Source organism: Penaeus japonicus, unplaced genomic scaffold (genome assembly GCF_977035675.1).
Source record: "Penaeus japonicus unplaced genomic scaffold, GWHDUDI00000001_assembly GWHDUDI00000013, whole genome shotgun sequence".
NCBI lineage: Eukaryota > Metazoa > Arthropoda > Malacostraca > Decapoda > Penaeidae > Penaeus > Penaeus japonicus.
The window spans coordinates 22,480,944-22,498,296 of NW_028234415.1; the positions used below are offsets into that span (position 1 = coordinate 22,480,944).

At 53.1% G+C, this 17,353-nt stretch overlaps 1 protein-coding gene across 2 annotated transcripts in view; it reads right to left on the minus strand.

Annotated features, from left to right (window-relative positions):
• Positions 1-44: 44 nt before the first annotated feature.
• ed (hemicentin protein echinoid) overlaps positions 45-17,353 on the minus strand; it is a 136,847-nt gene continuing 119,538 nt past the window's right edge. For both annotated transcript variants that reach the window (XM_086543315.1, XM_086543314.1), the window contains 9 exons: positions 10,213-10,411; positions 8,206-8,463; positions 6,541-6,737; positions 5,286-6,422; positions 4,309-5,166; positions 3,978-4,171; positions 3,691-3,853; positions 3,240-3,563; positions 45-3,116 (listed from right to left, as the gene is read on the minus strand). In XM_086543315.1, coding sequence (XP_086399441.1) covers positions 2,941-3,116; positions 3,240-3,563; positions 3,691-3,853; positions 3,978-4,171; positions 4,309-5,166; positions 5,286-6,422; positions 6,541-6,737; positions 8,206-8,463; positions 10,213-10,411 — 3,506 coding nt within the window. In that variant the 3' untranslated portion in view covers positions 45-2,940. The remainder of the gene's footprint in view (positions 3,117-3,239; positions 3,564-3,690; positions 3,854-3,977; positions 4,172-4,308; positions 5,167-5,285; positions 6,423-6,540; positions 6,738-8,205; positions 8,464-10,212; positions 10,412-17,353) is intronic.

Sequence of the window (17,353 nt, forward strand, 5' to 3'; positions counted from 1 at the left end):
ACAACAAATCTCAACTCATCAATTCATGTCAATGAAATAATAGATTCACTGATGTTTTTATTAGCTTTAAATTGAGAATACAAAATCACTTTGCTACATTATAACCTTACAAAAACTTTCTGTCAATAGACCATATATGATCTATGATGTACAGGTACATTTACAATATTTACAAAAATATATATTAAACATCAATGAGCATCAGATATAAGATAAAATTTCTATGATAATAAAACATATCAGTTCTCTGAGCAGAAATTACAAATATTTTTCACTGATGGGAAACCAAAAATAAATTGGGGAAATTATGAAGATTTAACGAATTCTATAACCAATTTTTTCATGGGAAACAAAATGTTCAAATGAATAGATCAAAGTTCCCGCAAACTGTCTAGATAATACACACATTGGGATAGGGTTTTTTATGTACTAAAAATCTCTTGGTGAACGCCTTGATATTCCATACATTACCAGTACAACACTTAACGAGTTGTAAAAGAATTGTGCTAAATATCGTTCTTTGCTCGATAATTGAGCATCTAATGTCTTATTTCACAAGTTTCAGACAGTTGCATGCAATGTGCTTGTCAATCAGATTGAAGTACTGGGTCTACAAGTCGTAGAAGATCTCAAATAATTTATGCACAGACAAAGTTGCAGAATGGAATTTTGTACAGAATAACAATTTCAGAAACAACTTTATTTCTCCCAGAGAAAAGGTTATTGCACAGGGACTTTTGGAATGTAGGAAAAAAAAATCTAATTCACATTGTCTTATCATTCTCGATGGATTTCTTTGCGTGGATTCTTAAAATTAAGAACCACTTAGGCTTAAAAATAGGTTAAAATCCATCTCTAAATATATCAATTGTAACAAAGCATGAAATTAGGTGAGCCATCATTAACCAAAACAAGTGTATGTCTTGTTTAAGAGAATATGTGTGTGTATCTGAATCAGAGTGCGAATGTGTTTTGATTGAGAGAAAGAGAAATATAGAAAGAGAGAGAGAAAAAAAAAGAGTGAGTGTGTGTGTGAGAGTGAGAGTGAGTGTGAGTGCGTGTGTGTGAATGAATGAGGTATCTTTCTGTAACAATATTCTAGTTTTGGCAACGAACATGCCTTAAATTGAAAGTTATTCACAGATGAGCGACAGAGTGAGAAGTTAGTATTGGCAGCTCAATGGGAGTGCTTTGCATCCAATGGATCCCCAAGAAAAATGGGTATTAAAAGAAGGGAAACTATTTACACAGCGAGATAAAATACTTAACATAAATTCAAAATAAGTACCATAATATGAGCCTCCGTGAGAAATGGAATTATTTAAGACTCTTAAGTCACATTCAAATCTAAACAGATGAGAGGTAATGATAATATTTGCGAAAGGTTAAAATTTGGATCCAAGTAAAATTGCATCTGTCCATTACTTCGTGATATTGATTTGCATTTGGGAAACCAAATTTTGCCTAAGTTGGTGAACTTCCGAAGTTATCACTTTCTGTTTACATGTTAAACACCTAAATTATAGGAAGACATGTGTTCTAATATTTTTGAAGGAATAACGGAGGAAATAAGAAGGTGTAGAGTAAATCTTATGAAATGAGTTAACAAACATGAGAGGTAAGAGCTCAATATTTTAACAGTAATTGTACTCTCCCCCTGTCGTCAAAACATACAACTTTACAAACAGGTAAATTACAAAAAAAATGTTACAGGACATAAATATATATAAAGTACAAGATGAGCATCCTCATATGTACTTGAGATCACAATACATATAGCCTGTTACGACAGCAAGCTGCTATTCTAACACCCAGGTCACTTTCAAGGCAGGTGATGTGGTTAGACTCTAACTAAATGAAAGTGATAAGAATATAAAGAAGGATAAAGTATTTCACATAATTTATAGTTAGAATGTAACCATCTCACCCCCCTGTCAAGTACCCTCCATTTATGCAGTTGGGTGGCCAGTATCACAGTAACCACACAGGCTCACGAGTTCCCAACCCTTTCCAAGAGTTGCTTTTGCGGGCTATATTTTACCAGTGCGCACCACATTGTGACCAGGCTTGAGCTTTGCATTCTGTGCTCACTTTGTGCTTTGTACCTGTACGAACGAACGAGGGCTTTTTTAGATTCCATCACAGTAACCCTCCACTTTGCACAGATGAGTTTGTGTGAGCTGGCAGGGGATCATCGGCTTCCTTCTTCAACGGTACCCAGTCATAGCACAAAGCTGACCAATTATTTCTACACTTTTACAGCAAATATATATGGCTTTAGTTTCTCACATACATCCACATCACACACATGCACCAATCTTGTCCTCTTTCTCCTCAGCAACTCAGACTAGACGTGAGCAGGGGGCGGCGTAAGCTTCTTCTTGTCTTTTATAGCCATTCATCACTGGCTTCTTCTGGCTGTGGGGAGAATGGTAGGGAAGAGTGCCACCGCCCCGGCCGGAGGGGGGAGCAGCGAACCCTCCCTGTCCTCCCGTTGCCAGCCACGTCCCTCGATCAAGTCTGGGGCATTTGTAGTGTAAGCAGGCAAGCAGGCAATAATTGATGAACTCAGTCATTCCAAGAACTTCTTTTTACTGGAATTGCACTGGACTTAGGGAGTGATGGTAGTACAGCAGTTTTTTTTTTGTTCGTTTTACTTTAGGGAGATGGTAATGGAGATTTTAGCATGGATCGAGGGGGAGTGTCTCGGAAAGGATTCAGCATCAATGCTGCAATTATCAATGGCACATTTCGACACCATTCTAGCGAACAATACGATAGCTAGATTGGATGGCCTGCACTGGTGATCCAAAATTTGTCATCGTCTGAATCCTCCAGTCTTACCGGCATCCAAACAACATCCATTTCCACTGAGCCCCACATCCACGCATCTCCGATTACCCAACAACTTTTCGTCTCTTAAAGACTCGGCGCTGCTGCTCACACAATGATCTCCCTGATGATTCTTCGGTTGCGGGAATTCGGGGTCGAGTAACCAGATTCCAGAGACTCGTCGAAGCTGATTTGAGGTTTGTTGTCGGGGTTCATCTCTGCTCCCATCTGGTCATGTTGCTCCATGTAGGGATCCGGCATGCCGCTCACATCATAGCTTCCATCTGCGAATGGAAAGGAGAAAAGAAAAGCTTTTAGTAAAGAACAATTCGGTGCCAGCCCCTGTCAATTAATAAGGCCAAATAAGGATCACCTTCCGCGACAAAGCATGAGAGACTCCGACGTACCCATATGATCTGCCCGCTTCCTCGGCTTCTGCACGGCAGCGTAGGGATCCCCGTTGGCCATGTAGTTCCCGCGGGAGCCTGGGTAGTCCTCCATCATTCCCTGTCCCTGGTGAGAGGCCGGAGGGTAGTGCGAGTAGTCGTCGTAGCCGGAAATGCCGTAGCCTCCGTGAATCATGGGGTCGTACTGGTAGCTTCTCGGGTCTTGCACCATGTGGGAGCCCATCTGCGGGTCGCCGTGGCCCTTCACCTGCCACAGAGAGTCCTGGGAGTTGACCGAGCCTCCGTTGTTGGAGTTGGAGTAGCTGTTGTCCATGAATCCCATTCCTGTGAGGAAATAAAGCCTTGGTTATAGTGCCCCACCTTCACGTACTGTCTTATTTTGCACAATTCCGATAAAAGATGTAATTTTATCATTCTTGTATACTTGATAACGGTTTCTAAATGACTTTACCATTGTTATTGTGAGCGTTGTTCACATGTCCATTCTGGTTGTAGTTGTGATACTGCTGAGAACTGTAGATGCCGGTCTTTGAGGGATCATCCAGCCCAGTGTCCATGGAGCCATCAAGACCCTTGTTGTCCATACCAACGGTGTAGTATGGTGGGGGTGGAGCCTGGAATAGGAGGAATGATGGTCAGCTGCTTCAGCAAAACGAGTAATAAGCAGTAATAATTAAGAGTATCATAACATCACAACTTCCGACAGAGATTTCTTTCTTGTTTCGGCGGTGGCTTTACCTGCTGTGCGACCACGCCACGGTGAGAAACTTCCATGTCTGCGGTCTTGTTCTTGAGCTTGCTGTTCCTTCTACGGCAGCAGCAGCAGATAAACACAAGTGCAACAATAGCCACAAAGACTACACAGCCTATAATGATTGCAACCATGTACTGCATTGACATACTCTGGGACGGGATGGGTGGCAGGTAGTCAACTGGAGAGAAGGGAGGAAAATCACATTAGTTTAATCCCAAATAATCATGTGTTTTGCATATGCTCACATGCACTTAAACTCTCTTGTACACTGATATACACAGCGCAAATGCAAACATGAAAATGCTCGTGCTTTACCTTTCTCAGCAGTTCGGTAATTTCCACAGCTGTCCTCGATGAAGACAGAGCAGAACTTGATTCGCACTTCGTTGGGGGCAGCATCGCCCAGGGGCACCTCGCCGTGGTTGTCGCTGTCAATAGGCACCAGTTCCTCCATGGGGACCCACTCTTCCGTCTCCACGTCCTGCACTTCGACCTGCGCTTGCAGCATGAGGTGAGTGGGGAGCACCTTGAAGCTGAGAATGTTGTTGGTCCTCTCGAAGAACACCTCTTCGGGCTCGGGGATGGTCTCCACATTGACGAGGGTCATGGCCTCCAGGGGGTCCGAGAAGTCGCTGTCTCCCTTGATGTTGCTGGCCTTCACCTGCAACTTGAACCTCGTCTGCTGCGTCAGAGGCTGGATCACGCACGGATTCTGCGTCTGGCAGTCGTGGCTCGTGATCTCGCCGGACATGGCCTCTGCTCGCACGTGGAAGATGGTGTCCGGGAAACCGCCGTTGAAGCTCTCGTCCCAGGCCAGGTTGATGAAATCTGTGCCGCGGGTGATGACGCGGAGGTTCTTGGGGTGCTCTGGGCGGCCCTTCTCCTGCAGAGTGATTATGGTCTTGTGCTCACCCATGTTGTTCAAGCCCTTGCATGTGTAGCTGCCGTAGTCAGCCTTGGTAACGCCCAGCACGGTGAGGACGGACGCATATACATCATCTCCCAGGGCAGTGTCGTTGGTAGTATAGTGAGTGCCATCAGCATCGATGAAGTTGGAGCCGAGAGACCACTGGAAGGTGGGCTGCGGGTAGGCCTGCATGCGACACTCGACCCGTGCGTCTTCGCCGATGTCGTAGGCCACTTTGTTGGCCTTATGGACAGTTATTGGGGAATCTGTCAGAAAGGAGTATAACTGTGAGTTTAAAGCATACTAAACAAAAACACATAAAAGTTAAAGGTTATCCAATGTATATGCAGTCAAAGATAAAATTGAAACTAAGCAAACAACTTACGTTCAATCCTGAGCAGCTGCGAGCTGGAGACTTCTCGTACGTCGTTCTTGAACACACACTGGTAAGTTCCTCTGTCGATGGGGAGAAGCTGGTTGTCGTTGTATCGGCGGGAGCCACGGAACTGCAGCGTCGACTGAACGGTGTAAGCAGCATTCTGGTTGCGCGACTGCTCTATCAGTATGTCGTAGAGGCCGTCGGAAATGTTGAGTTCGACTCCGTCCTTCAGCCAGCGGATGGAGGGCTGGGGCTTCCCTTGGGCGCGGCAGGTGAGGCTCAGGTCGGTCTTGGTGATCCTGTGAATGGCCGTCTCGGGAAGGTTCTCCAGGATCCTGGGGGGCTGGTGCACGCGCACGTGGACCGAGGCGGGGGTGCCCTTGCCCAGGCGGTTGGAGGGCTGGCAGTAGTACGTGCCCTCCTCGGACAGGGACGCGCGGGGGATGGTGTAGTTGACCCCGAGGGTGAGCGGCGTGTCAGAGCCGTGGCGCCACCAGCGGTACGTGGGCATGGGCCAGCCGGGGGGGTCGGCGCCGCAGGTCAGCGTGGACTGCTCGCCCTGCACGGCGATGGGCTCGGCGGGGGTGATGAAGGTCTTGCCGGGGGCGTGGCGCACTCGCACTGCCACGGTGGCATTGCCGATGCGGTCGCTGGGCTCGCCGCCGGTCGGGTTCAGAATGTTGACGGCGCGGCAGATGTAGTTGCCCTGGTTCAGCGCCGACACGCGGTTCAGCCTCAGGATGTCTCCGCTCTGGCGGAACGCGTCGTCGCCCTCCTTGAGCCACTCGATGGTCACGGGCGCCGGGTTGGCCGTCACGTTGCAGGTGATCATGATGTCCTCCGACTCGTCCACGTCCTTGCTGGACATGACGGCCACGCGCGGCCCGTACTGGACGTCCAGAGTCACCTCGGCCTCGCGCAGCCGTCCTAGTCCGTTGTCGGCCTGGCACACGTAGCGGCCGGCGTCCTCGAGCGAGATGCGTTCCTTGACGAGGGTGTTGTGCGTGTCGATGAAGCGGCCGGCGCGGGTCCAGCGCACGTTGCTCACGGCGGGCTTGGCGTCGGCCGTGCACGTCAGGGTGGCCGAGTGTTCCAGCTCCACGCGCAGGGGGTTCTCCGGCCCGATGGTGATGCGCGGGTAGTCTGTAGGGAAAACGACAATCAAGATCAGGTTTTCGACACAAACTTACATTATCATTCAGCGTCACAAAAATACGCGAACCAGCAAGTGTCGCGAAACCAAAGCACAACAAGTACTCACAGTTGACACTGAGGGTGACGGTGGACTCCATCTTCTCGTCGTCGGTGAGCGCCCTGTTCCACACGACGCACCTGTACTGCGCGCCGTCGTCATCCTTGCCGGGGGTGATGGTGAGGACGGAGGTGGTGGGGAAGTCGCGGCCGCCGCCGGGCTTCAGCACGCTGTACAGCTTCTGCTCCGAGCCGGAGCGGTACCAGCTGCGGACGAGGGAGATGCTTTAGCACGCGGGAACAGAAAATGGCAGGGGAGGGGGCGCAGGGTATAGAGCACCGCCGGGTGGGGTGGGAGGAGGAGACAGACACATGAGGTGTGGGACGTGGCTGCCTCAACCCTTCCCTCCCTCCCTCCCTCCCTCCCTTTCCCCCCGCGGCCCCGTAAACCCGTCACTACTGCCATAACCCTGTCAACTCCCTCGCTGAACGTTCACAACCTTTAAGAACGTCATGGTAGACACCTAAATCATCATCCTTATCAACAAGCCACACTCTTTCTCCACTCCATAACCACCCTTTCCACCCCTACGAAGCTTCCCCCTCCACCCCCACCCCCTAACCCGGCCAAAGCGTGAAGTGGTGGAGCAGCCTGCACAACGCGCCATTGTTTACAGTGCTGGTCCGTGTGGGCACTGGCCCCCGTGCCCGCCCGCCCGCCCGACCGTCTGCCTTGCATATGCCACGCCTTGGTCTGCTCGCCTTGTGTCGCCCACTGTCTCAGGGGAAAGGGATGGGGACGAGATATAGGGAGGGAAGGGAGGAGGGGAAAGAGGGAGACAGGGAGGGAAGGGGGAGGACATGAAGGGAAGGAGGGAGGGAGGGAGGGAGGGAGGGAGGGAAGGAGGGAGAGAAAGAGGGAAGGAAGGAAAGAAGGAGGAAGGGAAGGAGGAAAGAGGAAGGGAAGGAGGGAAGGAGGAAAGAGGAGGGAAGGAGGAAAAAGGAGGAGGGAAGAAGGGCATGAAGAAGGGGAGAACGAAAGAAAGACAGAAAGAGAAAGACGAACATAGAATTACACCTGCAAGCGAGCGCCCACTTGAAAAGCACACAGCAGACGCCTGGGTTGAGTGCGCCCTCTCAGCCCACCAGCCTGGCGACCCGACCCTTCGAGTGCCATTCCCCGTTGCGTCATAGATATACCATGAATTCACTTCACACATCTAATTCTTATTCTAATTACCATTCTAAAACTCTGCTTTCCTTCACAAACTGAAGGCATTACTCTGAGATAACCAAACCATTCTTCTGAGATACCCTTATTGACAAAGATATTTCTCCAAAGCCATCGAGTCGAGTCAGGGACAGACGGTGCCTGACTGCCCATAAAACCTCCCGGATGCTGCCCACAAACCCTCCCTTCTCAGAAGCAAGTCGGCGCTCTGTCGGGAGGACCGGGCGTGTGAACCAATATGCTTATCCTGTTTCTTCTGCCTCTCTCTCTCATTCTCCCTACCTCCCTCCCATCCCCTTCCTCTCCCCCTCACTTTTCATCTTTCTCCCTCTATCCATCCCTTTTCCCTTCCTCCCTCCATTCCTTCCTTCTTTCCCTCCATCCCTTTTCCTTCACCCTTCCACCCCGTCTCCCTCCCTCCCCCACCCCCCTTCCCTTCCCTCCACAGTCAACCTTCCTTCCCCCCGCGATGCACGCCAAGGTAAACCAAGGGGAGACACTCACATGATCTGGGGATCCGGCGAGCCCCCCTGGGACGAGCACACGAGGTCGATCTGCTGTCCCTCAGTGGCGGTGGGTGCCTCGGGGTTCACCCTGGGGCTTCCGGGCGGGATGAGCACGGTCAGGTTCACGGTGGTGGTGTGCAGGTCGGAGCCGGTGCCAGCCTCCTTGACGCGGCACTCGAACATGCCGTTGTCGCGCTCGTAGGTGGCGCGGCTGATGGTCAGGTCGTAGCGGCCTTCCTCCAGGTCCAGGTCCACGCTGCAAGGGAGGGAACGGCATCAATTAGGCGCTGATATTGGAGGGAAAAATACATATATGCATAGATAACAATATAAATGTGATACAAACACAAAATAAAAATCTTCTTGCGAATAAAATTCCAAGCTGTCATCAATTTTACAAGTACCTAAACTAATAGCGGTTAGAGCGATCAAGCAGCCAGCCACTCCCTCCGCGCGCCTCGCAATCCGCTCGTCACGCGACGGCCATTCCGCGCGCTAATCCCCCGCAGACGGCCAGGGAGGGACAAAGCGCAACAAGAACGGAAGTCGGACCCACAAAATCCCTGGCTCACGAATGGTCCCCCTGTCCCCTTTCTCATCGGCTCAGTCTCTCCTCTCTTTCTCTCTCTTATTAGCTGTCGCGCTTCCAGTTCCCTGAACTGGATGTACACTTAGGAAAGCGCACATCATGAACGGTTTAAGCCCCGTGAAGGACGCTGGCGACGCCGTTCCCACGTGCATTAAACGGGGAGTCGCTTAAGTAACGTCGAGTCACTGCGCATGAGAGGACGCCGTCTCTTAGTGGGTCAACTTTTCCCCCCGTGATTCGGGATAGGAAGCTTGTGCCATCGTCGCATATATCACGTTCGAGCTATGTTCCCTCCGCTGTGACCGTTCCCTCCCGAATAGATCGGAGATGACGCGCTTCGAGGAAACAGCTGGCGGAGGGTGGCTAATGGCGGGCTTTAAGCAGATGCGCCGTGACTCTGAGGAACTTCTGTCGACGATAATGTCGCTCGGAACACTTCCCAATGACCCTCTCTATGTGGTATCCTACGGTGCCCGAGGGCATACTTAGTAATTAGTCGCGTGACGTCTACTGGGACGTCCTAGTTCTCATGCATACATTTAGTCACGAGTAAGACACGATCATCAAATCTAACGTCATCAATGAAACATTCTCGACCATGAGGGCATAGGACGTGCAAAAAGACATGAGGAGGGCGGGTCCCTGCAGCCATGGGGGTCAAGTGCGCACGGGACGCGTGGCTGCCCCCCCCCCTCCGGCCACAGCGCGTCCCGCGGAGAAGGCTCTGATGTGATTCTAATGGCCCTTCGCTCCCGGGAAGGAATTAAAACGCATTACGAACCGCGGGCTGTCCGAGGGCAATTTGGGATCGGCGGCGACGTTGACAACATCAGGCCGGCGACACACCGCAAACATCTGCTCCGCCGTGGGAGGTGCACATGGCCGTCTCCGCCGCATAGTAATACTGACTCAAAGCACACACGACACAAATGAACACACACATGCGGAGGGCAGCTGCGGCGGGAGGAAATGATCAGTGACTCAAGTCGCCAAACGAAAAAGGTGACCCAAGAGCACGGTTTACCCTCGTTATCATCAAGAAGCACATTTCATTAAGTCAGAAAATATAACAAGTGCTAACTAATTTAATCATCATTAGGTGTGAGCTCGGAGGGCACGGCTGTTCGTTAGTCTATTTGTACGTACATGTGTGCGTGCGCGCATGTTAGCACAAATGTGTGCAAGTGCAAGTTTCAAAGGAGTCCGCGACGGGCGGTCGAGGGCACTGCGCCAAACCACACGGAGTCCCATCACCCGGAGGCGCCTGGGAGTACCCGGGCCCGGCCAGCCACAGCCACACACTCTACACCGCAGTTCCTACTCCGCCTTCCCTGAGAATCCTACAGAGGGAGGGAAGGAGTGGACAAAGGACTCCCACTCGCTCCTTTTCGCCCTGGTTTCCCGCTGGGTACTTACGTGTAGCTCCTGTCGAAGGGCGTGTCCCGAATGGCGACGTTGTCCTTCTCGCCCTTCCGCTGTCTCATCCAGAAGATCTGTCCTCCCGACGTGATGAGCGACGGGTTGTTGATGCGGCACTTGAGGGTCACGTCCTGGCCCTCGCGCACGTCCGCCACATCCTCGCGACGGTTGCCCGCCGCCGACGCCGCCACCGCACCTGCAACAAGGAGAGAGAAACAACGTTAATTTGCAAGTCGCGCTAGGCTTATCCCCGAAGGCCTTTATGTGCAAGGCTAGGGAGTATAGGGGGAAGGATGACGGAGGGAGCAACTCGCAAGAAGAGAGACGCGACTTCGCAGGGCCCAGCCCGTGCCTTGCGGACGATGGGCGGAGACGCGTTGCGTATCGCCGCTCGCCCGCCCATTAATATCCATCACACCTCCACCATTTAGCAACCCCCACGTATCCCCGCGCCCATTACCTGGCTGCTAATGTGTCCAGAGCACCATCATTTACACCATATCTCGCCGTCGCCACCACCCTCCCCCTCGCCTCGCTCAGCGCAGAAAGCTCTCGCTCCCCCCTCCCCACCTCCCCCTCCCACTCCCGGCCCGACGTTATCACCTCGTTTTATCTCTGTGAGCGATCGCGTTACCACTTTCTTCCACTTCCCTCTCCGCCGTGACGCGCGAGGCTGTTAGAGGACGCGCTCACTTGGCAGGGCTGGAGGGTAATGAAGCGGTTGATGGCGGGCGTGTGGGCGTAGTGGTGACGCGCGGGAGTCGGCGCCCACCCGTAGTGTACATGGCAACCGGCCACGCTTCGACGCCCACAAGACGCTATCACATGACCCCGCCGCCCGCCGCCGCCCGCCCCCGCCCACAGCGCCATCACTCACCGCATCACGCCTTAGTTTCCGAGGCGACTTCCACCCTCATGGCGATCCCCGGACGGAACAGAAGGGCGCCTCCTGTTGTCGTGCAAGGGGTAGCCCCAGGGCGGACTACATGCTACGGCTGTCCTCATTAATAAGTTGCTACGCCTTTAAAAGCCCCACTCCTTCCCTCATCTTATCTCTCGCTCTTCCCTTTCTCTGTACTCTCCCCCCCCCACTCCGAGTCGCACCTTATCAACGCCTGATCCCTCTCCTCATCCCTCTTCCCCATCCTCCAAACACCGGCTTATCCCCCACATTCATTCCACCCTCATCCTCCTTCCCTCCTTCTACTTCCACCTAACCCCCTAGCACCCCTCCCTCCTTCCCTCCGTCCCTCCCCAAGTCAGCAGAGGCTCGCCGGGGAGCTCCCTTCCCCATTCGCACACCTCCGCCCGCCAAAAAAAAGAGAAAAAGAAAGAAAGAAAGAGGAAAACGGAACCAAAGAAAACGAGAGATCAGCCCTTGCATACTTCTCCAGAACCACTCCCCACACTCCCCTATCTCCACCCCACCCACCCCCACACATACACAGTAGAGAGAAGCGAGGATCGACCAAAGAGCAACCCGTAAAGAGTCGGTCCAAACGGGAGTAACGAGCGCACCGCCGCCGCAAGACCCGACGGAACGACCGGCTAAGACTAACAATCATCCGTCCATTTCTAACGATGACAAGACGGACTTAACAAAAAAAAAAAAAGAAATCTCTATCTTCCTCTAGCCTGTAATCACCCTCGCCAAATACAGCGTCCTGTAGAGGGTCAACCCCCCCCCCCCTTCCCCGCCCACCTACCTACCTACCTACCAACCTACACCCCCCCCCCCCTCTACCGCAGTGTCTACAGTAAGAGGTCAAGCTCGGACCGGTTCCGCCAAGAAGCCAAGATTGCGACCGAACTCTTCTATCCCCCCCCCCCGTTCCCCCTTTTTCTACCTCACACCCCTCCCTGCTGGCTCTCATCTACACCCCCCCCCCACCTCCCTGACCATCTCGCCCTTATTCCATCACCGGTAGCGCCCCTACCCTAGCTTACCATATTGACCTGCTTCTGATCTGATACTCGTCTCTCTCTCTCTCTCTCTCTCTCTCTCTCTCTCTCTCTCTCTCTCTCTCTCTCTCTCTCTCTCTCTCTCTCTCTCTCTCTCTTTTCTCTCTCTCCCTTTCTTTCTCTTTCTTTTCCTCTATCTCTCTCTGAGAGAGAGAGTACCCAACCAGAGAAGGACGCGAGCCCGCGACCCGCCAATCATTAGCGATTCCGCGCCACACTTGCCCGCCTCGTCCCTGTCGGCCCGAGGTCCCAGCCTGCTACCGAGCGTCGTAATCCCCGGCGCTAATCCAGCCCGTCCAATCAGCCAAACACCTGCAGCCAATCACGCTATGACTTTTATTGCACAGAAGGGAGAGAGACTGGGAAGGAGGGAGGGAGGGAGGGGGAGCCGTGGAGGGAACATGGCCGCCGTTCGCCCCTGCTCCGCACGCCATCTATCGGTGGCTTACCCAAGGAATAACTCGTTTTTTCCTTCTTTCTCTCACTTCCCTGCAACACGGCGCGGATCAAACCGTCCTTATTGCTATTCCTTCCGCACTTCATCCAACCCCAACCCCCCAACCCCCCCACCCCCACCCGCCGCCTTTCCTCCTCCTCCTGCCAGAGGTTTGCTCTTCCAAAACACGACACGAAAACGGTGGACGACCGGAAAGGTAAAATCAGAATGTCTTTTCAGGTTTTGTCTTTTATCCTCCCCCCTCCCCCTCCCCCTCATCCCTCCAACATCTCCCTCCCCCCATCGCGACCGTGAAAAACAGGTTGTGCCGGACCACTAGCCCCGCTCGGCCCGCAACCAGCCGGCTGCCTGATCCAGGGCGGCCCACAACACTAGGGGCCGTTGTAGGAACAGCCATCGTCATCGGCGTCGTCATCTACGGACAAAGGAGAGGGCGACCCGACGACTTGGCGACGCCGCCGCGGAGAGGAAGCGCCGCTGGACGCGACCGGACCCTCTAATGAGGCTCCGCGCTCCTCGCGACTGCACTGCCTTCCCGCGACTCCGCGCCAGCCCGCAGGTCGCGTTTCACCAGCCTCAACACCTGCCGGCCGCGGGAGTAGTGTGCAGTAAGCCACCGCCGGATCTTCCTCGATCCCCAGGACAAACCCTAAAGCGGGGTTTTTACGGGACAGTGACAGACAGGTTGATTACCTGTTGGCGATACAATTAGTAGCGTCGCATAAAAGGCAACTCGGAGAAAAATGAGAGACACTCGCGGATCAGCCCCCGAGGGCGAGCCTGGGGCTTCCGCCTGCATGTGGCCAACTCCGCCTGCACCCGAGGGAGAAGCAGCCGCTGCTGCCAGCCAGCCCGCGCCCTCTGCCAGCTGTTGCAAAGTCACACCAAAAACATTCTCTCTCTCTCTCTCTCTCTCTCTCTCTCTCTCTCTCTCTCTCTCTCTCTCTCTCTCTCTCTCTCTCTCTCTCTCTCTCTCTCCATGCGTGCGGGCCTCTACCCTGCCTTGGCCCCGCTTGAACCTCCCATACCCCGCCAAATCCCGAGGGCAGCAGCGGGCTGTGGCTCCGCGAGTCAGCAGCACAGAAGCGACAATGGCGCTGACAACGGCGCCGGATCACTACTTGTGCAGCGTCGACAGCTCGCCGGCCGCCGCGACCTCCTTCCGCCCGTCACCGACATACCTTCTCCTTCCCTCGAACCAGACGCAGGGACCGCACGGCCAGACGCACCCCGGCCGGCCAACCGCACGATACTTATGCAACGCGGGAGCCAGAGTCCAGGATCCTGGCAAACGTATCTAATAATCCTACGAGTCTGTGCCGAGATTTTCTTCTCAACTTTCTATTCCAGATGCGTCACTAGGTCCTCGAAAGGGCCATTGTTTCCCTTAAGACAGAAAATGGAAAGTTGCAACACAGCCTTGCGCAATGTTGGCTCCGTCTAGTGCGCTGTTGTCAGTCATCTCCCTCGCTCTCCCTCTGTCTTGCATTCTTCTCCTTCCATTCCCTCTCCTCACCTTTTATTCCTCGCACCTAAGGCATGACACCGGCATTTTTGCATAAATATGACATCAGATATGACGCATCACCTTTCGAGAGCCCTTCAGAGATACCAAACCCCAACCAAAACAAAATAACCTTTAGATTTTGGTAATATTCTCATTGAAATCTCTCTTGTCTCTGCAACTGCTCCTAACTCCCCACCCTTACCCTACAATCACATCCCCAACCTAGGGCGCGGGCGTGCACAAGACGAGCGAAAGAACCCCCCTCCCTCTTCTCTTCCACCTCCTCTTCTTCCTCCTCCTCCTGGCGTTCGCCCACAACCAGTAGCGCACAACATGGCGTCGGACACCTCCCCGCGCGCACGACTCGCGGGCAAAAAGCGCCATTTCCCAGCGCGCCGCCGAGCCATCCGGGTCAGCGCCGGGCCCAATTACACGCGTCGGATCGGGAGCGCTGCAATTACGAGATCGCTTTTTTATACACACATACATTTTGTATGACTTCTTTTTTCGTATGGTTTTGGGAGGGGAGGGGAGGGGAGGGGGTGATGTAGCGGTGCATATCTTGCTTGCGTTTTGCTGTTTGGAAGCGGGAGGAGGGCGAGGAGGTCTATACTATGTGTGTGTGTGTGTGTGTGTGTGTGTGTGTGTGTGTGTGTGTGTGTGTGTGTGTGTGTGTGTGTGTGTGTGTGTGAGAGAGAGAGAGAGAGAGGGAGAGAGTAGCCGAGCGTAATCACCGCCCCCCACCCTCCCTTCGCTTCTTCCATATCTCGTTCCTTCCGCGCTCTGTTAAGTCCCGAAACGAGGCCTGATCGGTCTCACCCAGCGCTCGCTTTTCGTCGTTCAGCCGAAAGCGGGAATCGCGACCACGGCTCCCTCGTTCCAGGCCACGGCTCCCTGTCGGCGGCCGAGGGAAATCCGCGAAATGATGATCTATTTCCATGGACGCAAAACAACGAAGGGGAAACACACGCTCTTTTGTGGACCGCTTCTTTGGCTCGAATCCTTCACTACTCTTTCCTTTATTGCCACTTACTCTCCGTGAAAGAAAGAGAGAGAGAGAGAGAGAGAGAGAGAGAGAGAGAGAGAGAGAGAGAGAGAGAGAGAGAGAGAGAGAGAGAGAGAGAGAGAGAGAGAGAGAATCAACCCGACATTAATTAATTGAGGACAGAAAGGTCAACACCCGCACACGATAACTCCATTACCGAAAAAAAATGCAATTAACCGAATCGGCCATTATGCCTCCGCGTTCACAAAGGACAAGAAAGCGACCGAGCCCCAGTGAAGGAGAGACCATAGGGCCGACATTCCCATTACCAAGGCGGGCTATACTGACCCTAACGGCCTCTCTCCCCTGCAACGGCCAAGATGGAGTCGTCTTGCAGAGCTCAACGTGCGCGAGGATTTAATTATCCTGGGTAATAGGTCACAAACACTCGATTGTTATAGCACTCGGGGAGTAAGTCGGTGGGCTGAGGGGGAGGGGGGGGGTTAGGGTTTGGCCTGTAACCTGTGACCCTCGACCTTCTTGCACTTGCAGAAGAGGGAGGGGGCGGGGACTAGGTGATCGAAGTACTTGTGCAATTACGGATTAGAATACAGGGCGCCGGTGTTACAGCACAGAGAAGAAAGAGAAAAATGTTTAAGGAGAATTAAACGATGAAAGACGAAAGAGAAACGACAAAAGAAACAAAAAACGAGAAACAGCAAGAGAGTGCGGCGAGTCCCCAACGCCAGCCGACCACCACAAGGGCGCGCCTCCTTCACCTCCTCCTTCGCCCCCGTCTCTTCCTCTTCCTCTTCCTCCACCTCCACCTCCACCTCCACCTCCACCTCCACCTCCATCATCATCATCATCACCATCTCCATCATCATCTCCTCCCCCTCCTCCTCCTCCTCCTGCACGCAACCGGTTCCTCAGGATCTCCCCCATAAAGCAGCTTTTATGACAGCCGGCGCCCAGGAAGGCTGCTAATGGAGTCTCTCGCTCTCGCCAACGCCTCCTGATCTTGGGCCTAGGATGGGGGGGGAGAGAGAGAGAGAGAGAGAGAGAGAGAGAGAGAGAGAGAGAGAGAGAGAGAGAGAGAGAGAGAGAGAGAGAGAGAGAGAGAGAGAGAGAGAGAGAGAGAGAGAGAGAGAGAGAGGAGTGAGAGAGAGAGAGAGAGAGAGAGAGAGAGAGAGAGAGAGAGAGAGAGAGAGAGAGAGAGAGAGAGGGGGGGGGGAGGAGGGAGGATCTGACGGTGGTGATGTGAGTAATAATGATGATGGTGAGAATATTATGGAGGATGGGGATGGTGATGAAAATAATGATGATAGCAGCAATGACGTTGGTTGTGATGTTCGTAGATGGTGATGACGATAGTAATAATAACCATGATGACCAGTGTAGGAGTAGTTCGAACATGCGTAACCGTGAGGAAAGAGACGACAGTTCGAACCCCATCGCCCCTTCCCCCTCCCCTTACACCCCCTTCCCCCAACATCTCCCCTATAAGTTCTTGGCGCCCTTACACACCCATGGGCGTGGACAGAGGCTTCAGACGAAGAGGCAGGAAACGCCCACGCCCACCCGAGCATGGTGCCGCAACCATTGTTTCTTCTGGCGGTGATGAGAGAAAGGGGGGGGGGTATGCAGGGGGAAAGGGGGGGTCTTCTAACATGCACAGGAAGGACAGTGCTAATTACGGAGCGTATGGTAATTAGGGGCCGGGATTTGATGCGCGTTGATGGATGGACGGATGAAAGGATGGAGGGATGGACGAATGGAGGGAAGGATGGAAGGATGGAAGGATGGAAAGTTGGAAGGATGGAGGAATAAAATGCAAGTCATTAAAAATCCAAGTTCTTTTGAGAAAAAAAAAACGAATGAGAACAAATGCAACAGTCGCAGCGGCAGCAACAAAATCCAAGTAGTAATATTTTGGCAAGCACAAACACAGGACAACGCCACAGGTGCAGTATAAGAGGAGGGGTAGGGGGCACCCCCCACCCACCCCACAATCTCGATCGCCGCCCATGATCCCCGCTCGCCCCCGCCGAGCTCCCATTAACTAGGAAACAATAGTAGGACGTCTATCATTATCTGGCCATCCATCAAAGGGGCCTTATCATGTCCTTCCATCAACCACATTCAGAAGTGGGGTAAGGGGGAGGGGAGGGGGGGGAGACGGCTATCTTAACCCATCCCCATCCCTATCTCCATCCCCCCCTCCTAC